The sequence below is a fragment of the Typopeltis vanoorti genome, chromosome 1 (genome assembly GCF_054136105.1).
Source record: "Typopeltis vanoorti isolate ZY-2024b chromosome 1, IOZ_Tvanoo_1.0, whole genome shotgun sequence".
Lineage (NCBI taxonomy): Eukaryota > Metazoa > Arthropoda > Arachnida > Uropygi > Thelyphonidae > Typopeltis > Typopeltis vanoorti.
Window position 1 is genome coordinate 2,609,112 of NC_143549.1, and position 25,594 is coordinate 2,634,705.

At 34.7% G+C, this 25,594-nt stretch overlaps 1 protein-coding gene across 3 annotated transcripts in view; it reads left to right on the forward strand.

The window, feature by feature from the left end:
* Cadps (calcium-dependent secretion activator 1) overlaps positions 1-25,594 on the forward strand; it is a 1,213,340-nt gene that overhangs the window by 349,830 nt on the left and 837,916 nt on the right. For all 3 annotated transcript variants that reach the window (XM_090396519.1, XM_090396528.1, XM_090396537.1), the window contains 2 exons: positions 1,235-1,343; positions 14,322-14,513. In XM_090396519.1, the coding sequence (XP_090252645.1) occupies positions 1,235-1,343; positions 14,322-14,513 (301 nt within the window). The remainder of the gene's footprint in view (positions 1-1,234; positions 1,344-14,321; positions 14,514-25,594) is intronic.

A 25,594-nucleotide genomic window follows, 5' to 3' on the forward strand; every position in this document is an offset into this window, starting at 1 on the left:
CATCTCTGATGCTGAGGATTGCATTCTCATAAGTTCTGTGGTCAAAATTTCATGACTTATGAAGTTTCTACATACATTCAGCTTTTAAACAATCATCTTTAATAACAACTATTTCTGTATGATTATTATAAAATTACATCTGTATGATGTAATTTTATATTGTACTGAAAAGCAAAGCACTGTAACATGCATTAGTGCATGTTACAGTGCACACATGCATGTAGAGTGATGAACGTGTATTAATCTTATTTGCATAGTATTTATTGCAGTGATTTTCTCTACCTCCCTTCTCTCACAAAAGAGATCTCAGCTCTCCTACCCTTTATCCTCAGTATACAGAAATCACCATATAAGATCAGTTCTCTCTCTTACTGGACCAACATTTGCCTTTATTCTCTCCTGGCATAAACACATCACATCAGTAGCCTCCTCAGCATCCAAAAATCTAGTCATTCTATTTCATTCTGGAGGCTATTTTATACCCTACCAACCGTTAACTGTATGCAATACTTAAATCTGCCCATGCTTAGAATGCTGCTCATATGTTTGGGTGTTGCACCTAAAACTTCTCTTAAAACCTTGACACCATCCAGAGGCATTCAATTAGGCTCATAGGTGATCTTTCTCTTACAGATTCACTTCATCTTCTATTTCACAGATGCAGTATTTCAGCACTTTGTCTATTCTACAGGTACTTCTTTGGTCTCCTCTGCAGTGAATTGGCAACCATCGTTCCTCCAGTTTCTGTTGCACTTGTTAATACAAGAGTAGCAGCTACCCAGCATCCCTTTACTGTACAGTTGTAATTACACACCAGACCATCTTCTATTCTTCCTCTTTGATTCTGTCCACCTCTGTTCTATGGAACAGCTTTCCCTGTGAAGTATAGCCAAACTACAGTTCTTAATGAAAAATAATTATCAATAAACTTCTATATCAATCCTCAACTCCCCCAAACAAAAATGTGCTTATAAATCTTTCGACCCCTCTGATGTTGGGACAAATATATGTATATATAAAAGAATATTATAATGTTGCAAAGATAAAGCAGATAATAAATTTGCTTCAGACTGAATTTAGTTACTTACATTGAGAGAGAGATTTTAACCAACAAGAATAAAATAAAATTATTTCTTGAAGTCTGGTATTCTGAATATTATTGTATTGTAGTTTTTATAGTCAGATATAAGTTCATTTTTAATTTCCATGTTAATTTTGTTTGTTCTCATTTTAGGTCTCCCAGTATACCTTTGCCATGTGCAGTTTCAGAGAGAAAAAGTCAGAGCCCACAGAAATGATGCAACTGGATGGTTATACTGTTGATTATATAGAATCTATTCCAGGTATAGTTACTACAGTAAATATGCTTATACCATTTTTTGCAGTTCATTATACAGAACCTTATACCATTCGTCTAACAATGACACATATACTTTATTTATGCTGTTTTTTAATAATAATTTATGCTTTGCTTACTAATATTGGAGGTATGATTTGAGGCTATCCAATAAATAGATGGTATTTTAATGCTCTTGTGAAACTTGTGACTTTTTATTGTGTGAAACTCTTCAAATGTTTAATTTTTCATAATAATATTACTGCTCATTTACATGTATTTATAATATTTGATATATTTCCTGATATTCTGTTGGAATGATGTAATATTAAAGTAGTACTGTAAAATGGTACCACAATCTCACAAAAACAATGAAGAATCAACAAGAAGGAAATGGTAGAGGAAATTGTTAACACGGGGGCTTCCCTGAGTGCATATAATCATGCCATTTTTCAAACTAATGAATATATTCAGTATGAATTAAGTGAACAACATAAGCATTAAGCACTGGGAGGGGGGAAGAAGAAAGAAAAGAAGAGCACTGAATCAGGTAAGAAATTGTGTAGTGGAAGGTAAAATTAGCTATACAAAGAAGGAAGCTATATACTATTGAGATTGAATTATACAAATTGGGATTGATGACCAGATTACTACATTTAATCTCAAAATGTTGACATATAAATGTCGGTTCACTCTGTGTCCAGGAGGAACAAATTCTTTGTTTGTTCTTTTAATATGAATTCCATTCATATTAAAAATATAAATTCTCTTGATGTTTGATCAAATTTGATATGCCTTCTTTGGTCTTAGTGAATTTGCATGTTTTCATTGGTTTGATGCTTGTTTTGTTTCTGGATCATAACACCAAGACTCATCCCTGGTCACAACTTTTGAAAGAAAGTTCTGGTCAGTAAGAACTTGCATCCTGAAATCGCAGTAAACGTTCACACAATTTTTTATTATTTTTTTTTAATATTCTGAGAATTTTATAATTCTGAGAACAAGCAATTTATGCTTGTCGAAGAGCAGTCTGATCATGGTTTGTCTTCAACTGACATCTTCTCATTTTTGAAACAGAAAAACCACTCATAGTCCTTTATTTTAGGAAACTACAGACTAGGTAATAGAAATGAGAGAGGGGAAAGGTTAGTGGAATTCTGTAAAGAAAATAAGCTAATAATTGCAAATACTTGGTTTAAAAAATCTAAGAGAAGACTATACACATGGGAAAAAACAGGAGATATGGAAAGGTATCAAATTGATTACATTATAGTAAAGCAAAGATACAAGAATAGTGTAAAAAATGCATGCACGTATCCTGGAGCTGATATTTACTCTTACCATAACCTATTATTCATAGAAATAAATGTGAAACTAAAGAAAATAAAAGAAGCTATGAAAAGGAAAAAATGGAACTTGACATATAAATGACTTAGAGAAATTAAAAAATACCATGGAATTTGGAAATAGATTGGAGAAAGAATTAGAGGAAACAAGTTTTGTCAAAACTGAAGATCCAGAAAAGAAATGGGAACAAGTTAAAGAGAAAATAAAGAAGATTGCAGAAGAAGAAATTGGATATGTAAGAGCTAAAAGAATAAAAAAACCTTGGATAATTAATGAGATGACTTCTCTAATGGAAGAAAGAAGAAAATGGAAAAATAAAGACACCCCAGAAGGGAAAATACAATATAGAACCCTGAATGACAGATTGAGAAGGGAAGCAGAAAGAAGTAGAGAAGATTAGTTTAAAAAACAATGTGAAGAAATGGAAAATTATGAGAGAGTGGAAGGTATGATCTTTTATATCAAAAAGCAAGAAGCATGAACACAAGAGAAATGGAATTTGAGCTAGAGGCATAGAAAATAAGAATGGAGAAATCATAACTGAAGAAGATAAAATCCTAATGAGATGGAAGGAATACATTGAAGATCTATATGACAAGGAAAATAGACCAAATGAGTTGCCATTAGAAGATATAAAGAAGGTAAATGAAGATGATCTAGGCCCAGAGATTTTGAAGACATTAGTAGAATTGGCCATTAAAGAACTAAAATGTGGAAAGGCAGAAGGAATAGATGAAATACCTGCAGAATTCCGAACTTCAAAACTTCAGAAGAAAGGAACTGAAGAAATAACCAAAATAATAAATTTAATTTATAACAAAGGAGAACTACCAAAAGATTTTATGACCTTAATATTTATACCTATACCAAAGAAAAGTAATGCAGTGAACTGCAAGGATTTTAGAACAATAAGCCTCATTTCCCATACATCAAAAATACTTATGAGAATCTTAACACGAAGTGTTGCATCTAAAGTGGAAGAATTTTGAGAAGATCAGTTTGGTTTCAGGAAGGGTAGGGGAACAAGAGATGCGATTGGACTGTTAAGAATAATAATTGAAAGAAATCAAGAAGCGAATAAAGAAATTAACATCTGTTATACAGATTTTGAGAAAGCTTTTGACTATGTGAAATGGGATAAAATGGTGGAAGTAATGGAAAAGATTGGTATAGATTGGAAAGACAGAAGGCTAATTATCTCACTATATATATGGGGCAAATTGCCATGGTGAGAGGCATTTATGGTACAACAGAACTAGGTATCATTGGATGAGGAGTAAGACAAGGCTGTTCTCTGTCACAAATTTTGTTCAACATGTATTCCGAAGCAATGCTAAAAGAAGCACTGGAGAATTTGTAAGAATGCATAAAGATTGGAGGTAGACAGATATTTGCAATAAGATACGCAGATGTCAAGGCATTACTATCAAACACTGAAACAGGACTACACTGTTGAACAGATTACTTGAATCCTGTATCAGTTATCGAATGAAAATTAACATCAGAAAAACAAAGGTGATGAAAAGCAAGGAAAGAGGCAAATATGCATATCAGAATAAATGGGGAAAAATTGAATCAAGTAAAGAAATTTAAATATCAATGAAGTGTTATTAGCAGTGATGGAAGATGTAAAAGTGACATAAAAGCAAGAATAGCGATGGGAAGAGATGCCTTCAATAGAAAACGGAATTTATTCAGAAGTAAAATGGATAGAAACCTAAAGAAAAGACTAATAAAATGTTATGTGTGGAGTGTTGCCCTCTATGCATCTGAAACTTGGACATTGAAGAAAGAAGAAATTAAGATTTTTGGAAAGCTTTGTGATGTGGATTTGGAGAAGGATGGAAAAAATCAAATGGACAGATAAAATAACTAATGAAGAGGTCTTAAAAAGCATTGAAGAAGAAAGAAGTCTGTTAAGGAAGATAAAAAGAAGCAAGGGAAACTGGATAGGACATATTCTGAGAGGGAATGGAATCATCAGAGATGCCATCGAAGGAAAAATAGACGGAAAAATACCCAGAGGAAGAGTAAGGAAAACAATGCTAGATGACATGCTCAATGGAGACAGGTACACAACCTTGAAAGAGAAGGCTCAGAACAGAAGAGGGTGGAAGGAAAGTTTTTGCTACTAAAAGAAGAACCTGCTCAATTGCAGAATACTAAAGAAGAAGAATCCTTAAAGGCTTGCCAAAGCATAACGGCACTTTCAGCTGCAGTTTTACCCTAATGAAAACAAAATTTCATATATGCTCTCTGTTCCTTATGGTCAGCCATCACAAAATCACGAAACTTACTTGTAAGCACTAACAAAAGAAGAAAAAAAAAATCCAGATCAACTAATCAGTTCACACAAGATGATGTCCCTTGCCAGACTGGTACAGCAGTGATATTGTCTGGACTATAGGGAGATATTTAGTTGCTTACAGATGATGTGAAGCTTAGGAGGATTATTAGTAACAGTGCTAGTGTTTTGGCTCTTCATGAGGATTTGAATAAACTGGAAAGGTGTGCAAATTAATGGGAATATCAGTTTAATGGAAATAAATGTTAGGTTTTGAAATTTTGCTCGCTCACGATCCCATCATCATGCTTAACAAGGAAATGTGCATGCACCAAGTTCAGATTCAGGTTATTTTTGCATACACTAATGAATAACAGTTAATTTTTGTGCAGTTATGATTTAATACTGCATCCTTACATATTTTTGCATTTCTCTCAACAGCAAATGGCCATATACAGTCTGTAAGTGTTTGTATGTGTAAGATTTGATAAATTTTAACTTTTTATAATAGATTTCTGTATACTTTATAGTAGAAAATGATAAAATAGACTAATATCTATATATAATTTATGCATTCATGACATACCTAAACTTTTTTTAATTTCTTCGATATTTCTAGGCTATTCAGTTCATCTACAAGTTTTTTTGAATTGTCTCAAATCTCCCAAAAAATTTCCAATATATTTATTCAAAAAATAACCACGTATAAGTGGATCTGCTCAGTTTAAACTTGTGTTCTTCAAGGGTCAACTGTATGTGTGTGTGAGTGATGTATGTATTTGGATATAAAATGTGGCTGGATTTATATTATCCTCCATTTTAATTGTAAGTGGAGGTTTCTGTGGTTTAGAAGATCATGAGGCATATTCCGGTAATTGGACCACATTTTTTTTATTAAGCTAAAAACACAAAGAAATAAAACCCGACAAGTTTCATAAGTCGTTTGACTTACATCTTCAGGGGTAAAAGGTAACTTAAAGTTTAAAACACAATAAAGAGAAATTATTCTAAAATTGTTCATACTATGCAGTTATAGCTGTCTGACTGTTCATAAAATTAAAAAATCAGAATGCAAATTCAAAGCAGTGCTAAGTTTAAACAATGCTGGATGATGCCACGTTCTGTTGTTCACGTTCATACTGTACGAGGTCTGACAGGTATATTTTTTTATCAAAGCTGACCAAACTTGGTGTAGAATTAAGCCTTGATTTTTATTGCATTGTGTTGGAATTCTAAGCTTCTTTAAATTTCCTTATGTAACAGTTTTTTCTATGTAAGACATGTTTGTTTTCTGCCAGAGTACATTGTGGCCAGTGGAACTGGTATGGAAAGCTAGACCTGATTTGTGTTCTCTTCTGTTTTGCACATCCTTTTAATGTTCGTTCATGCGTATTTCCCCGGATCTTCCTGTCTGTCCTATGTAGCAGATGCCGCAAGAACAATAAATTTTATAAACACCTGGTTTTTTTAAAAGGATGATGTGGAGGTTTTGGGGGATATAGAAATCTTGAAATTTTTTCCAGCGTCAGAAAGGCTACTTTGATGTTATTTTGTTTAGTAATTTAGCCATCTTGTCTGTAACATTCTTGATATATGGAAGCATGATAGCGTTTCTGAAATCTTGTTTCTGTGAGATGCTTTAGGAGGTGTGTAGAGGATTTTTTTTATAGTCTTGGGTTCATAACTATTTTTTTTGAGGATGTGTGTTAAATATTTTAATTCTTCATTTCTCTGTTTTTCTGTGCCGGAAATATTATAAGCTATGTCCCTCAGGGACATAGTTTTTTATAATATTAGACAGGGTTTTTATTAGACCTATTTTTTGCAAAGGGTATTGGTGTGAGGCCGCATTAAGAAATCTTCCTGTGTTGGTGGGTTTTCTATATATTGAGAAAGAAAGTATATTATCTTTTTCATTGACTTCTAATAGGATATCAAGAAAAGGAAGTTTTCTAAGTTCTTCTTGTTCTAAAGTAAATTTTATATTCTTATGTAAATTATTCAGGTAATCTTTGAAAGCAATGAATTCATCTTGTTCCTAGCCATATGATGAAAATATCATCTACATAGCGTAACCAAGTTTTTGGTTTTTTATGATAATTGATTAAAGCATTATTTTCAAAATTTTCCATAAATAGATTAGCTAAAGCTGGAGAGAGGGAAGAGCCCATAGGCAATCCTTCTTTTTGTTCTCAAAATTTGTCTTGATACATGAAAAAAGTATTATTTATACAATGTTTATAAAGATTTATGATGTCAAGAGGAAAAAGGTCTTCCAGGAGATTCACAGTTTCGTTTCTTGGAACATTAGTAAATAGGCTGATAACATTGAAACTTGCTAAGATGTCTGAAAGTCCAATGTAAATATCTTTTACTTTCTCAATAAAATGTGCACTGTTCTTGATGAAAGAAGTTTTTACTGTGTGAGGTAAAATCATGTTGGTAAGATGTTTTGCTAAATTGGAGGTCAGAGAGTCTCTTCCATCCACTATCGGTCTTAAGGGAATACCTATCTTATGTATTTTTGGTACACCATAAATTCTTGGAACTAATCGGTGTTTTGATTGTAGAGTTCTTTTAGTTCTTCATTCCAATTAGGCATCTTTTTAATTAGATCATTGGTTTTATTGTGAGCGCGCACCATGTGGGATCTCTGTCTAAAGGTCTATAGGTATTAGAATCTTCAAGAAGAGTTTTCATTTTATTGTTATAATCTTCAGAGTTCAAAACTATTGCATTCCCTTTATCTGCTTTGATTATAACGATATTTTCATCTGATTTTAGTTCTTTGAGGGATGTGTAAGGAAGATTCCTTTGAGGTAATTTGCTTTGCAATAGTAATGCTGTTCTCTGTATATGGATGAGATCTGATGTATCACCAGGTAAATTTCTTATTCCTTTTTCTATTTGAGCTATTATGTCAATTTTTGGTTGGAAACGTGGCGTTAAGGCAAAGTTGAAACCTTTCAGGAATAGATTTTTTTCAGTTCTTGATAGGACTCTTGAAGAAAGGTTAATAACTACTTATTAACCTTTCTTCAAGAGGAATAATCTAGGTGTTTTCTTTGTTTTTGTTTTTCGTGAAGAAGTAAGTTAAATTTTTTGATTAAAGTATGCTTCTTCTGATCAGAAGAAGGAATTTACATAAGAATATAAAATTTACTTTAGAACAAGAACTTAGAAAACTTCCTTTTCTTGACATCCTATTACAAGTCAATGAAAAAGATAATAAACTTTCTTTCTCAATATATAGAAAACCCACCAACACAGGAAGATTTCTTAATGCGGCCTCACACCACCACTCTTCGCAAAAAATAGGTCTAATAAAAACCCTGAGAGACATAGCTTATAATATTTCCGGCACAGAAAAACAGAGAAATGAAGAATTAGAATATTTAACACAGATCCTCAAAAAAAATGGTTATGAACCCAAGACTATCAAAAAAATCCTCCACACACCACCTACAAGCATCTCACAGAAACAAGATTTCAGAAACGCTATCACGCTTCCATATATTAAAAATACGCATGGATAGACTTATGTATTCATCAGACATTTTTGTAATAGATTTCACGGTTTGATATGAACAAAGATGGATAAGAAAATAACTATTTATTAACTTAAAAGCTAATATTTCGCTGGTATTATATCCAGCATCTTCACAGCACACAACACAGTTTGTTACAAATGCAAAACAACCACAATCTAGTGTAACAGTGGGGCTAGTAAAAGTAATTGCAGCATGCAACACAAGACTAAAGTCCTAATATGGTGCCATCTAGGTTTAAAAAAAAAAAAAATCAAAGTTTTGAAATAGTAGTCCAAATGGATAGTCTTAGAAAGTTTGAAAAAATGAAATAAAATAAAAGTAATAAATATTAATTTGGTCTTAAGATGACTGTCTCCCAAATATTTGGTAGATTTATACAGCCAATACTTGTGAAGGTTTGGAGTATGTTTTAAGGCTTTTGCTGATTCCAGGAACAACCTCTCTGACTTGTAGAAGCTTCTGTGCATTACTTTTGTTTCTTTGCAATTGATCCTGTGTGCAGGGGTATCCAAAGCATGGTCTGCCAGACCCAACTTGTCATAGCAAAAGTGTCAGATATATTTTTTGTTTTCACTGAGGCGGATGTCCACAGTTCTTCCTGTCTGTCCGTAGTAGACTTGTTGGCAAGAACAGGGCACTTCATAGATTCCTGGATGTGATAAAGGAGTGCATTTGTCCTTGGTGAATGGATGAGAGTTGCTAATTTTACATACGGTTTAAATACTGTGCTCTATCTACCACAGAAGACTACAACAAAACTATCATCATCATCATCCCATACATTAAAGGCACATCTGAAAAGATATCTAGGGTGCTTAATAAACACCAACTACGCACAGTATTTAAACCTTATGTAAAATTAGCAACTCTCATCCGTTCACTTAAGGACAAATGCACTCCTTTATCACATCCAGGAGTCTATGAAGTGCCCTGTTCTTGCCAACAAGCCTACTACGGACAGACAGGAAGAACTGTGGACATCCGCCTCAGTGAAAACAAAAAATATATCTGACACTTTCGCTATGGTGAGTCGGGTCTGGCAGACCATGCTTTGGATACCCCTGCACACAGGATCAATTGCAAAGAAACAAAAGTAATGCACAGAAGCTTCTACAAGTCAGAGGGGTTGTTCCTGGAATCAGCAGAAGCCTTAAAACATACTCCAAACCTTAACAAGTATGGCTGTATAAATCTACCAAAGATTTGGGAGACAGTCATCTTAAGACCAAATTAATATTTATTACTTTTATTTTATTTCATTTTTTCAAACTTTCTAAGACTACCCATTTGGACTACTATTTCAAACTTTGATTTTTTTTTTTTAAACCTAGATGGCGCCATATTAGGACTTTAGTTTTGTGTTGCATGCTGCAATTACTTTTACTAGCCCCACTGTTACACCGGATTGTGGTTGTTTTGCATTTGTAACAAACTTTGTGTTGTGTGCTCTGAAGATGCTGGTTATAATACCAGTGAAATATTAGTTTTAAGTTAATAGTTATTTTCTTATCCATCTGTGTTCATATCAAACCATGAAATCTATTACAAAAATATATCAGGAATGTTACAGACAAGATGGCTAAATTACTAAACAAACATAACATCAAAGTAGTCTTTCTGACACTGGAAAAAATTTCAAGATTTCTATATTCCCCGAAACCTCCACATCATCCTTTAAAAAAAACCAGGTGTTTATAAAATTCATTGTTCTTGCAGCATCTGCTACGTAGGACAGACAGGAAGATCTGGGGAAATATGAACGAACACCAAAAGATGTGCAAAACAGAAGAGAACACAAATCAGGTCTAGCTTTTCATACCACTTCCACTGGCCACAATGTACTCTGGCAGAAAACAGACTTGTCTTACATAGAAAAAAAACTGTTACATAAGGAAATTTAAACAAGCTGCAAACATGCTTAGAATTCCAACACAATGCAATAAAAACCAAGGCTTAATTCTACACCAAGTTTGGTCAGCTTTGATAAAAATATACCTCAGTCAGACCACATACATTATGAACGTTAACAACAGAACATGGCATCATCCAATCCAGACTTGTTTAAACTTAGCACTGCTTTGAATCTGCATTCGGATTTTTTAATTTTATGAACAGTCAGACATCTACAACTATATAGTATGAACTATTTTTGAATAATAGTTCATACTATTATTCAAAAGTTCTCTTTTCTTCTTCTTCTTGCTTTCCAGGCTTATAGGCCAAGTGGACTCACTTCCATCTTTTTAAGGGTCTTCCTCTGCATCGAGTACTTTTTGGGTGGTAATTTAGAATTTGTTTAGGTATTCTGCTTCTATTCATTCTTAGTATGTGTTCTTTCCATTTTTCTCTATAGCAAATCACTCTTTCATTTAGGGAGGTTGCAATTCCAAGTTTTTTTCTGATTTCGCTGCTTTTCATTTTGTCCATTATTGTGACTCCTTCAGTTCTGTGCAGAAATTTCATTTCGATGATTCAATTCTTCTTTCATCTGCTTTTTTTTATTGTCCATGTCTCACTGCCATAAAGCAAGGTTGGTTTAGCAACTGTATTGTAGATTCTTATTCGTGTGTGTTTTTGTACATAATTGGGTTTAAAAATTTTATTTATAATGCCTGTTACTTTTAAAAAGTTTGATATCTTTGGTTCTATATCAGCTTCATTTTCACATGACATTGTGCAACCTAAACATTTGAATGTATTTAATTGCTCTATTATTTTGTTGTTTATTACTATTTTGCTTCTTATTGGATTAGCACCTTTGAAGGCTATGACTTTTGTTTTGTCTGTTGATATTTCCATACCGTATGTTTTTATCAGATTATTTAGACTGCATAATGATTTTTGTAGTTCATATTCATTATTTCCAAGGATTATTTGGTCATCAGCAAAATGAAAAGTAGCTAATCTGGTGTTACGGTTTGTCTTGAATCCTCCTCCTTCATTAGTTATCTTCCATTCTTTTATGATTTTATCTATGTATATATTAAATAAAACCGGTGAGAGAGGGCAACCCTGACATACTCCTCGATTTATTGGTTTCCAGCTTGATGTTGAATTATTGTACTTCACAGATATTTTATTATCTTGATATATATTATATAAGGCTCTAAAGAGTTGGTTTGGTATTTCATATTCTTCTAGGATTTCCCATAGTTTTTCTCTGATAATTTTAGCAAATGTTTTGGTGTCATCTATAAAAGCTATGTGTGTTTTTATGTTCATTTCTCTGTGTTTTTCAATTAATAATTTTAACGTAAATGCAGAGTCTATGCATGACCCGCCTTTTCTGAATCCATTTTGCTCTTCTATTAATTTTGGGTCTACTATACGTTTAAGTTTATATTCTAAGATTTTTGCATATACTTTATAACAGGTACTAAGTAAGCTGATTCCACGATAATTGTTACAATCAGATTTGTGTCCTTTTTTGTAGATGGAAATAACTATTGCTTTGGTCCAATCTTGTGGAGACATTTTTCTTCTTTCCAGATCATATCTTGCAGGATGACTTGGATAGATTGGAGTTCTGGGCTAAGGAGAATGGATGTCTGTGACAAAATGTAAGGTTATGCATTTTGGGGTGAAAAGATTAGCAGCAGTATACCACATTGGTGGAACTATGCTCCAGGAGATTGATGAGGCCAGGGACTTGGGAGTGTTGGTGGATAGGGAGATGAAGTTTAGGTGGCACATTGCAAAAGTAGCTAAATCAGCTCATCAACTCACTTGGTTGTTTGACGAGCAGAGACAAACAAGTTATTGTACCTCTGTACCGAGCCTTGATAAGACCTCATCTCGACTACTATGTCCAGATTTGGTCACCTTGGTTCCTTCTTGATGGAGAGGAGGTGGAGAGGATCCAGAGGCGAGTGACTAAGATGATAGCAGGTCTATGGAATGAACCATATGAGAACAGGTTGAAGATTTGTGGGTTGCAGAAACTAGTCGATAGGCGGAAAAGGGAAGATATCATTGAGACATTCAAATTGCTAAAGGGTTTCTATAGGATTAATTCAGACGATATTTTTGAGATCAGGACTGGTGGTGGGAGAACTAGGGGATACCTATGGAAGCTGGGCAAGAGTGTGGTTAGCAGGGGTGTAAGAGCTGGGTTCTTTACTTTTAGAGTGGTAAATGAGTGGAATAAGCTGCCAGAGTCAGTTGGTCATAGCACCCAACAGAGTCTGGTGGGTGCTATGACGGTGAGCGAGTTCAAGGCAAGGTATGATAGATACTGTGAGAATGTCATATAGTTGTGTGGACACGATGTTTAGGGACTCCCTCGATGAGTCTAAGGACTCCCTGGAGTCGCCCGAAATAATAATAATAATATAAAAGTTAAGTAACCTGAGTGAGAATTCAAGTCCTGCATATTTGATAAGTTCCAAGTTTATATTGTCTTCTCCTGGAGCCTTTCCTGTTTTGCTTTGGGTTAATGCTTCTGTTAATTCTTCTAGAGTGATGTTTTCCAAATTATTAGAGATGTTTACAAAATTCTCTTTTTTGTGTTTTAGACTTTAAGTTACCTTTTACCCCTGAAGATGTAAGTCAAACGACTTACGAAACTTGTCGGGTTTTATTTCTTTATTGTATTTTTAGCTTAATAAAAAAATGTGGTCCAATTACCGGAATATGCCTTATCATCCTCCATTTTATTATATTACCACTATGCTAAACTGAAGCCTTTTTTGTTCTGTTAACCATCTATGATGTTCACAAGGAGGCACCTGATAGATGGTGTTGCTAGTGGTAAGTTGAAGTATCACAACTGAGTATCTATGAATCATGTAAGACAAGGAGTTACTGTATTTGAAATAAAGTATATGAAACTTTATTTCAAATACAGGCAGAAACCTTCAGAGAGCAAAAACTCTCATTCAGTACTATGGGAATTGAAATATATTTTTCATTAGTGAACTCTCATTCTCTGCATGTTTCGTCACCAGTTGACTTTTTACAAGATTTTATGGAAATTCAGAACTGGAATGAAAATGCACAAGACATAAAGGAATGGAAGAAGCTGGTAAATGCAGCTAAGAACTTTAGAGGTTCAACTAGCTAAAGGAGAAGAACGATTTGCCGTCACGCATAAAAGTAATTACTGAAGTAAGAGCCAGAAGGCTTCATTTTGGTGATGTAAAATTACATAGGCAAAGTGGATATTAAATCCAACATTATTTCAAAGCCAAATGTTTGTAGAAACTATGAAAGTTTTGTAAGTTGACCTGAGAGCTTACCAGAATACAATCCTGACAGTTGTTTTGAATTGGTTGGTTCTCTTTCTCTAACATTTTGATTTCCTTAGTACTGAAAGAGAGATTTTGCTCTCTTAAGGTTTCTGCATGGTCTCTGAAGAGAATCAACCAGTTCGAAACAGCTGTCAGGCCAGTGAAACCTTTATCAAATGGAATAATAAAAGGGAAATATATGGATGCTTCATCAGCACTCATGTTTTAAATAGTCCAAACTAAGGCAACCCGGGATTGCCGAGGATTGTATTCTCGTAAACTCTCAGGTCAACTTATGAAACTTGGATAGTTTCGCAGGAATATTATGCGTTAAATAATTGGATTTAATATCCACTTTGCCTGTAATTTTATTACATTTTTATTTTAATATTTACTTAGATTAAGTGAGATGATTTCATTGAGCTTTTTTTTTCTTTTTTACTAATTAAAGTTATACATTTCTTGATTTGCTGTCCTGTTTAATTATTTCATTACTGTTAATGCATTACATTTAAACTTTACACTTTGTCTTTCTGCAATTATCTATACCTACACTTTTATTTTTGTTGTTTTAGAACTTGAAGGAGGTCGGTTTTTTTTCAATGCTGTTAAAGAAGGAGACAGTGTTCTGTATGCTAGTGATGATGAAAACGAGTGCCACTTATGGGTTATGGCTATGTATAGAGCAACAGGACAATCTCACAAACCCACTCCTTTAGTACAACCACTAGCTAGTAAGAATTCAACAATCTCTAGATTACAAGGAGGTAAATATATATATATATATATATATATATATATATATATATATATATATATATAGTTATTTTTCATTTTTTACTACTTATTTTGAGAAGAAACATTTATTTGATACTTGATGTAACAAAGTAACCAAAATGGTTACTTTGTTGCATTTTCATGTACAAGATAAATTTCTTCCCATTCTTACTAAGAAAAAGAGATGACTGTATAAGGAGATTAATGATGATGATAATACAGTGAACTCTTGAATTATCTGAACAGTTTTGAAACTGCATCCATGGATAGGGGATTTTTCACATAATATATTACCATGAAGTGTAGTGAAGATGTTGTGGCCTTACAGGAAGACTTGAATAGATTGAGTGATTGGGCATGGAAATGGAGATGTGAGTTCAATGTTGCAAAATGTAAGGTTTTAAAATTTGGAAAACAAAGATGGGATGCAGAATTTTTTCTTGGTGAGAATATATTGTTGGAGGTAGAGGATATAAGAGATCTGGGTGGGTGATAGTATATAAGGATGTAAAATTTAGGAGACACATCGCCAAAATTGTGAAGACAACACAAAGACTTCTGGGAATGAAGCAGAGGACACTAACGTGTAGCAGTAGGGAAATTCTTGTTCCATTGTATAAGGCTTTGATTAGGCCACACATGGACTATTGTGCCCAGATTTGGTCACCAGGTTTTCAGAAGGATGAAGAGATGTTGGAAAGGATCCAAAGGCGACTGACTAAGGTAGTTTCTGACCTCTGGAATGTTGAGTATGAGGAAAATTGAGAAGATGTAATTTGCAGAGTATGGTGGACAGGAGAAAGAGGGGAGATATGATAGAGACCTACAAGTTGGTAAGGGGTTGTTATAGGATCAATGCTGGAGACGTTTTACAGAGAATAGTGGGAGATCAGGGGAGAACCAGAGGTCATCCCTGGAAACTGCATAAAGAAGGTGTGAGTAGGGGAGTGAGAGGCAGGTTTTTTTCATGCAGAGTTGTGAATGATTGGAATGCCTTGCCTGAGAATATGGTGTCTGCAAAGAGTTTGAATGTGTTTAAAATACGGTATGATGAGCTGTGTGTGTGATAAAAGGACCTCCCAAGTGAGTCTTTGACTCAATGAGGTCTTGGGGTGGTAATAATAATAATAATATATACTCCTGGAATGATGCTTTTCTGTAGTGTTCAGGCATGTGCCTAAGAGGCATTATATCTGTTAGATATGTAAATTTTGTTATCACAGTACTAATGCTCTTCATGGCATCATAAATTCCATTAAAAAAAAAAGTAATTTACATATACTGAAAAGAAACAAAAAGAAAGGTATGCTGAAGTGTGCTCTTGTTTCAGTATGATATCTTATCATCTTAAAATTAATATAGAACACTTGCATCAATAAATATGTACACACAAAGAAAAATTATGTGCAAAAACACTAAACCTCCCATCTTCTTGCATTTAGGTGAAATGACAGCAAATCAAAGTTTTCACTAGGAAATTAGGTGTTTTCTTTACATAATGCAGAAATGACAGTTATTTCTGTCATTGATCACATTTTATAAAGGAGGAATGAGTATATTTCATAACCAAGTTAGAAAATGACAGCTTGCATACTAAAATATGGGAGTTCTGATTGTAGAAATGAGCACAGTGATGATTCATTGATTTATGTCAGTTTTTCAAAAACCGATTGGTGACAATTCTGTGCATCTCATGTCAGCCATATTTGCAACTAATACCAAAGAAAAAGTTAGATGTTGTTTTCTCAAATTCTAAATGCTAGTCTCTATTTATTTACTTTTATTCCCTGAGACCCAGTATTAAATAGAATAATAAATTTTTAATTATGTACTTTATTTATTACTCCTTTTTTTTCACAATTTTTATTTGGAATTAGTGCATATATGGATAAGACAAAATATATGGTATTTTCACATATCAATTTTTTTGAAATTGACATGAATCAATGAATCACTAATACCAAAGAAAAAGTTAGATGTTGTTTTCTCAAATTGTAAATGCTAGTCTCTGTTTATTTACTTTTATTCACTGAGACCCAGTATTAAATAGAATAATAAATTTTTAATTATGTACTGTTATATACTGTATTTATTATGGCCCTGAGGAAAAATAACATCAGCAGGATGGAAGTAGCAGAGATGAGAATGCTTAGGTGGATGTGCGGTGTGACCAGAAAGGATCATCTGAGAAATGACTATGTCAAGGGAACAGTGAAAGTTACGAACTTAGGAGCGAAGATACAGGAGGCAAGGTTGAGATGGTTTGGTCATGTGATGAGGAGGGAGGACGAATATGTGGGAAAAAGGGTTATGCAGATGGATGTGCAAGGAAGGAAGAAGCGTGGGCAGCCAAAGAAGAGATGGAGGGAGCTGGTAGAAGAGGATTTGAGGATGAAGAACTTGGATGTGGTGACAGCCCCAGACAGGAGGATGTGGAGGAGACTCATCATCAGCAGTGACCCCACTTAAGTGGGAGAAGCTGCAGAAGAAGAAGAAGACTGTATTTATTACTCCTTTTTTTTTTTTCACTTTTTTTTTTTTGAATTAGTGCATATAAGACAAAAATTATGGTATTTTCACATCAGTTTTTTGAAATTGAAATGAATCAGTGAGTCATCTATGTGTTTTTCTCCAGAGTTGGAAATCCTTTTTTTTTTTTTTTTTTTTTTTTTTTTTTTTTTTTTTTTTTTCAAATGAATTGATTAAGAAATATATTTATTCTACTTTTTCAAATTTTTGTGAACTACATTCAGTTTCCAAAAATAAATTAAGGTGCACAAATACGACATGTCATGTTGTGAGCAATGATAACTATAATTTGTGCACTATATTAAAAAAAAAAGTCTCTATTTACTAATGCAAATTTTGGTTTGTCAATACTTCACCAAATGCAAGATGTAAGTGATATGTTTTTGTCTCAGTTTTCTTTGTATGTGTATCTGTTTGATGTTATTATTATAAAATACCTCCATGCTTTCAAAGACTCATCGTGAGAGGTCCACTATTATACATAGTTTATCATACTGTGCCTTAAATATGTTCACTGTCTCTGCACTCAACATGCTCTTGGGAAGTGAATTCCACTTACTCACTCACCACTCTCCATGCAAAAAAACTGCTCCTCACCACCTTGCCCATACTCTCCTTATGCAGCTTCCAGGGATGACCTCTTTTTCTCTTCCTATCTTCATCCATATCCACCAATTTCTGAAAATTGCATTTTGTTGATCTGTCTTCATACTCAGCTTAGTCAATCTTCTCTGAGCCCTTTCCAAATACATCTTCATCGTTTTGAAAACTAGGTGACCAAATTTATGCACAGAAATCCATACGTGACCTGATCAAACCCTTATACAAAGAACCATAATATCCTTGCTTCTACAAGTCAGTGTGCTCTGCATCATTCCTATTATCCACTGTGTTGTCCTCACAATTTTAGTAACATGGCCCCAAAATTTTATGTCCTTGTCTACAATCACTTTCAGATCTCTCATTTCCTCTACCTGTTCCAAGATATTTCCACCAATTGTGTGCTCTACATCCCATCTCTGCTTCCCAAATTTCAAAAATCTTACACTTTGCAACATTGAATTGAAATCCCCACTCATTTACCCATTCAGCCAGTGTATTCAAGTCCTCTTGCAAAGCTACCGCATCCACTCTACTCCTGATAGCTCTCCCAACTTTGCATCATCTACAAACAACTGCATACCACCATTCAGACCTCTCCAGATATCATTTACATACAAAATAAACAACAATGGACTCAAAACAGACCCTTGGGAAATACCACTAGTTACTGTAGGTATTATTTTTGGAGAAATTTCCATATTACTCCTCTAAATAAATATTATTTTTATAGCTATTTAGCTTATTTTTGTTTAGATATACCATTTTTTATAATGCCATTGGTTTTTTACTCAATTTTTAGGGGCATTACTGATGTTTTAAAGATAGATATATAGGAATAATAATTCAGATATACCTTTGTAGGATGTTGCTGGTTGTCTTCTTATTCAGCGGCATCCAGTGTATGGCGATTGCTGCTGTTAAAGTGTGACTGAAAGGAATGGGGGGGGGGTTGGAAATGTGGGGATAGAGAGATGTGGGAGAACTATCGGTGAGGCAAAAGGTGTGTGAATTTTAAATCTGGGTTTTTTAAGGGTGAGCAGAGAGAATTCTTTGGGAGGGAGATGAAAGATAGAAATTTTGGGGAAAGGAGAAGGATATGATGGAATAAGATTGGGGGTGGGAGTACTCCCACCCCTGAGAAGGATATGATGGGATCTCCCACCCCTGATCTTATCCTATCATATCCCTCTCCTTCCCCCAAAATTTCACCTCCCGTATTTTCAAGGAGGATAGAGAATGTAGAATGGGGGCGGGGTGCGCTGAAGCCAAAAAAAAATTAGGACATCAAGATAGACATGTGAATGGTAGTTCATTTGAGGTGATCAGGTGTGAAATAGTGACTGAAGGAACCAAATACCCAGTTGCTTGTTGTATAGACCAGGGGGATACAAGGGTTGGTGAAGACATGCATCTGCAAATTAGTGCAATGGGTGCAGGTCGAGTAATTATTATGGGGGATTTTAACTATGGCAATGCCCACACAGTAAGCCTAGTGGGTATGTGCTTCACAACCATATGCCTGGGGAAGAAGTGTCCTAGGTTCAATTCCCGTTGACAACGTTAGGAGCTTAAGGATCTTCCTCAGCCAAGCCATGTCTTGGGTGTGGACAGCAGGGTTTTTTCCACCAGTTTATCTAGGATTTTTCATCCCGCAAACAGACAGTCAGGTTCTGTGAACACACAGACTACAGTCATAGGATATAGTACGGCAAGGAAGGCAATGGGAAACCACCTTGTTCATAATCATTTTCCTAGATGGTGGCATATATATAGCTGCCCCTAAACAGCCGAAAGACTATAACCACACAACAACCAATTATGGTGATATTGATTGGAAAGAGATAAAATCGCATTGCAAAAAGAAAATGGAATTCATACACCTTCTAAGAGATAATTACTTGAAACAGTACATAAATGAAGTCACACAGAGTGTGAGAGTGTTGGATCTGGTCATAGATGCAGAAGATTTACATATGCATAAGTAAGTTGTCCATGGAAAGTGATCAAATGTTATTGACTTGGGAGATTGCAAAATTTATGGATCTCTCTCTTAAGAAGGGGTATATATGGAACTACAGGTTAAGTAATTATAACAAGCTTCGGGGGCAACTTACTGCCATTTCATGGCATAAAAAATTGCTTGGGAAAGATTTTAGCGTTGCATGGGATATAATCAATAGGTATCTGAAGGAAGCAATATTGGAATGTATTCCCATGGAGGATCAACAAGGAGAAAGGTGATCAGCACACAGCTCAGGCTAGAAAGGTTACAGCATAGTAAGGAAGGCTAAATCAGATTATGAGAATACCCTAGTCAAGCAAGTCAAAGGACATTTCAGACGGTTCTTTGACTACATGGCAAGTTGGAATAATATTAAACAAAGATGCCAATAAGTCACTCTTGACCTTCATCCCAGATAGGATGATGATATTCAAACTGAAAGGTCAGCTACTAGACATTACTCTTATACAGGTATATGTCCCTACTACTGACAAGAACGATAACGAGATTGAAGAATTTTATGCTCAATTAAAAGAACTAATGAAAAATACAAAGAAATATCATAGTAAGAAATATCATAGTAACATCATGGGTGATTTCAATGCTAAAGTTGGGAAAGGTAGAAGTGGAGATATAATTGGTGAACATGGATGGACTGGGAACAAGAAATGAGGGAGGAGACTGTCTTATTCAAGTCTGCCAAGAAGAGGAACTTATAATCACAAACACATGGTTTAAGCTCCCATCCCAAGTGTTATATACTTGGCAATCACCACAGGATAATAATGAAAATATATTCAGAAACCTAATTGATTACTTGCTAAATAATCAATTTCGAAGTTCTATAAAGAGTACAAAAACCTATCCTAGTGCGGATACTGCTTCTGATGATAATCTACTGGTGACAGAGTTAAAACTTAGACTGAAAGAGCTATACTTAGAAACATCAACAAAAAAAGTTTGATCTAGGAAAGTTAAAAAACTGGAGGTCTCTCTTAATAATAATAATAATAATAATAATAATAATAATAATAATAATAATAATATCTATAATGTAGCACATGGTGTCCATGTGTAAAAAGATCAATATCATGGTGAAATGCTCATACAAATACAAATTCTTTTATACTTGAACAGTGGAGAGTGACCAGATTAAGTCAATGGCAGTGAACATTTGGGAAGGCATGTGGAAGAACATCTTGCTTCTGGTGTTCAAGAGGGAGAGATTGTTGTTGTTATTGAGCACATGCTCATCAACTGTTCCTCTGATGTCACTAACCCGCAGAGTAGTGCATCCATTTAATCCCTCATTAGAAAGTAAGTGGGCTGGTAACTGCAATATCACATCAAGGTTATCAGTTGTATCGGAATGTAGATCGAGCATACTGCTAAAGAGTGCCAAATGGCAATGAGACTTCCTGGAAGTGAGTGTGGTAGTCCAATTAGATGGTGACTTCGATGGGCAGGCTCATCCCCTGTTGATCCTTATGAATTATAGTGGCATTTCATAATCTTAGTTCATTATCAGGCTTCAGGTATGTTTTACCCACAGGCAGAAGCATTTTCTCAAATTCATCTCAAAGAGAATATTGATTTCACTGATGTTTTGTCAGAATCCATGATACACTGCACTACAATCTACATTGTATGCTAGATTGTAGTGCAACTTGTTTCTTTGTATATATATGTGTATACCCCAGATGATGGCCTTAATGTAGAAATCAAAATGTCAAATGTTTATTTTGGTTTATATTAAACTAAAGTTTTATTCTAATGCAGCAGTTGTTTCCACAATTTTCATGATGTATTCTGATTACCGTGTAAGCATGAAGGAAAGAATTCACATTCAATTCCAATAACCACATTTTATGCCAGCCAAGTTTCAATAATGCCTGTAAATTTTTGGCAAGCTTGCACTGACTAATGCCCAAAACTATTCCCTCTTATTTTGAATGCTTCTTGCATTAGTATAAAAACATTGTAGATTCCCTTTAGTTCTCATAGCACCTTTACAATTGATATACATTCTACTAATTTCAGTAGCCCCCAATAGCCTCATACTGATTTTTATTTGCTCTGTTCTCTAAATTATTCTGCGATAAATAATGACCAACACACATTCCCTATACAAGCTTCTCCCTTCTACACTCAACCTTTTCAATTTTAGTTTCCCTGCCCAAATACTGCAACTTGCTCAGAAAACAGCACCCTCGTCAAACACTTATGGCGTTCCATCTGAAAATGGCCTTCCATGTTCAGATGCAATCCATCTCTTGCATACAGCTTTCTTATGCCTTTAGACACACTCCAGACATCAACATATTCCAGATCTATTTTTTTGCATATTCTTGCAATCATAATTCTCAATATTCTCATAATTATCAAAACAAGGCAGCATGCACACTATCTCCCCTTTGAACACTTTTTTGCTTCATGATATCTAACATTATTCTTAAATCCTTTGCCACGTAATTAATACTACTGCTCAGGCTATTGATGTTCACCATCAATATCAACTCTTTTACATGTTGCTCTCGCTATTGAGTTACTCTCTCTCTCTATTGTTCCACTAGACATGTGCTCCTCAGGCATTCCACTCTCCATGCCCTTAATCATTGAATCTCTGTGTGTGTGTGCGTGCGCGCCACTCATAACTTCATTCACACCCAGATAAGCAACTTTCACACCCTTCTTTTCTACACTCTTCTGCATCACTCTCTCAGTTTCATGACTTTCCTTCATCACTCTTTTTCTTACTCCCCCTCTCTCTCATCTCATTTCCTCTCAACCTCTTATGCTTTCATTCTCTCTTGACTTCTTATCACTTCTGTTGTTTTCATTACTCCCTCAATTACTAAAGTCTCTCTCTCTCTCTCTTATGTAATCCTTTTCTATTTACATCAGCGAAAGTAATTTCAATGGTACTAATTTCTCTATTGATCACTCTGAATTCAGTCTTCATACTCTGTACACTCCTAACGGATCACTTCCAATTCCTCTTGCATAAGATGAAGGCCAGATATTTTAGGACCAGAAAAGAATGGCAAGCCTTTCTTCATACAGGAATCTTGATCACAACATGAACATGAGTTTGTGGATGAGTTAGTTCTGATAACATCTACTTAAATTCACTACTATCTGACTCTCTTCCCTACTACTATCTTCACATAATCATTCAGAATCATTACAATCAGTACTTGTTGAAGAGTTAACTGATGCATCACTACTCTTCAACCTAGAAAGCAGACTAGACATGAAAACTGATTTGCGATCAAGTGTCGTTGAACTAGTTACTGATGCCCTTTAATGGCACATTCACTAAAGGGCATCAGTAACTGCTTGCAGCTCTTCACCATATGAAGTGCAGTCAACAGGTGATGCAGGAGAATCATCAGCAAATGACAAAGTACTAAGCTTGATGTCAGTTGTATCCTGTTTAATATTACATAATGCAGATGACTTGGATGGCAGAGAATAAGGAACCAAAGATTTTGCATAATCACTAGAACCTAATACTCCAAGAAAAGACTGAGTGTTGAATAATCCACCATTAGTAGAAAATAAAAAGTAGATATGTGACTGGTGACTAGAGCTGACATAGGAGTACGATACAATCCCTAATGTAGGGGGTGACCAGAAGTTCCTTTTTTAACAGGATTATCCCCCTTTTTTTTTTAGACTCTGGTCCTGTTGTCCCAACAGAATCTTAATGGGATGCTAATTGTCCCTTTTTATTAACTTTAGTTCCTGTTTTGTCCCTTTTTTGAATTCATGGCATGACTTCATTCTTGTATGTTTGATTATGGAAAGGATGATGTCTCTGCTGGTGACATGTAATTGCTTGAGATTGAAAACATGCATGCTATAATGATTATCAACCGTTAAATGAATGCACTCTCTCTGCAATAGGACAAAAATGCTGCAACCCAGCAGTAACAAGGTTACGTTGTCTACCATACCATTTTTGTGCTTCTTATGCCAGTCTGTTAGTAATTGCGAAAGTTAAAGCGAGTATATATTGTGAGTGGTGATATTTCATCCAGATTTTATCATGCTGAAAAGGAAGTGTAGTTTCACTCGGGATTTAAAAGAAGAATATCCCTTCTTGAAAGATGACTAAACAACAAACTAGTTGCAATGTACTGTGCATTGTTCGGTTTTTTTCAATTGAACATGGAGGCTGTTCTGATATAAGACAGCAATTGATGAAGCAAAAACATAAATTGGCAGCCGCTGCTCGCAGTTAAAGTCAAGATGTTACATAAGTTTTCACGAAAAATTCAAAAGGGAAATTAACTGAACGAAAGTAAATGTCTTGCAGCTCAAGAAGGTTTGTTTGCATTTCATGCAGTGAAACATAACCTTTCTTTGAGGTCAATGGACTACATCTCTGCAATAATGAGAAATTTATACGTGTGGGCAAACGAAGTGCCAATCAATTTTAGTGAATATCCTGGCACCTTACACAATGCAAGAAATAGCAGTTGAATTGAAACGCCAAATATGTGTCAGTTATGGTGGACACATCAAACCACAGAGATTTGAAGTTGGTGCCTGACCTTGTTATGTACTTAATCCTGTATAAAGGTACAGGTTAAAGTGATAGATAGATATTAAAATAATTGTAAATAAAATATATCAGTATTTCCACATTTACTCCATGAGAGTAGAGGAATTGAAGAATTTGTGCATTCACAGAAATTGAATACAGGCGTGTTCTAGGTAGTGTACAAACAAGATGGTTATCATTACTACCAGCTGTCAATAGGATTATTGACATGTATGAAGGACTCGGATCATACTTTTTATCACAAAATATGATGCCCTACATTGTTGAAATCATTTTTCAGGAATCAACAATCAATACTTTGGCTCTATTTCATGTAAAGCAAAAAACGCTGAAAGTATTCTCAGCAGCAATAACAAAATAGAAAGGGAAAATATTTTTCGGCAACTGAATTGGTAGAAGAATTAAAATTGCTCAGACAAAAAATTACAAATAGGAAAGCGCTGAGAACTTTCAAACATTTAAAATGTCATCAATTATTTCAGAGTTCAAAGATGAGCTCATCTTTGATGAAAAAGAATTTTTAGACACTACTGATTTCTTTTATGATACTTTCCTTGAATATTTAAGCAAATGGACTTATCATTTCCAGCCATTGAAAGCATTTCACTGGATTAAGTTGCAAACTCCACTAACTTGGGCTGAAGTTGCAGTCTGCCTAAAAGCAGTCAGACTTCATCAAATAATTTATCTATATCAACAATATTGAATATTTTGATATTGACATCAAAATATTCAATATTGTTGATATAAATAAATTATTTGATGAAGTCAGCCATATAATTAATGTTGTAAACTCCAAGATGGAAGAATGGAAACACACAAACTCTGAAGTGGAAAAAAGTGGTCTCACATGTTTAAGGCTCCAAGAAAAACACATCCATTACAAAAACATACTGCCTGTTGTTGCATTTGTTATAGCAATCCCAGGAACAAATGCAGCTGTAGAGAGAATTTTTTCTCTCATGAGTTCTTTGTGGTCTGATGAAAAAGAACCACTTCAACACCAAGACTGTGAAAGCAATAAATATGATCAAGACACACTTTGACATTTTGTGTATTTCTTCCAACACTTTTGGAAGGAATAATATCTTCATATAATAATAATGATAATGGAAAAGTATCGAGAGAAACAAAGGGAGCTACATCTGCCATTTATTGATCTGGAGAAAGCATACGATAGAGTGCCAAGGCAAGAAGTCTGGAGGTGTCTGAGGGAGAAGAAGGTGCCGGAAAAATATGTCAGGTTGTTGCAGGAAATGTACAGAAATGTGAAGACAAGTGTTCGGACCTGTCTGGGACAGACAGAAAGTTTTCAAGTAACAGTTGGCTTGCATCAAGGGTCAGCATTAAGTCCGTTTCTGTTTAAT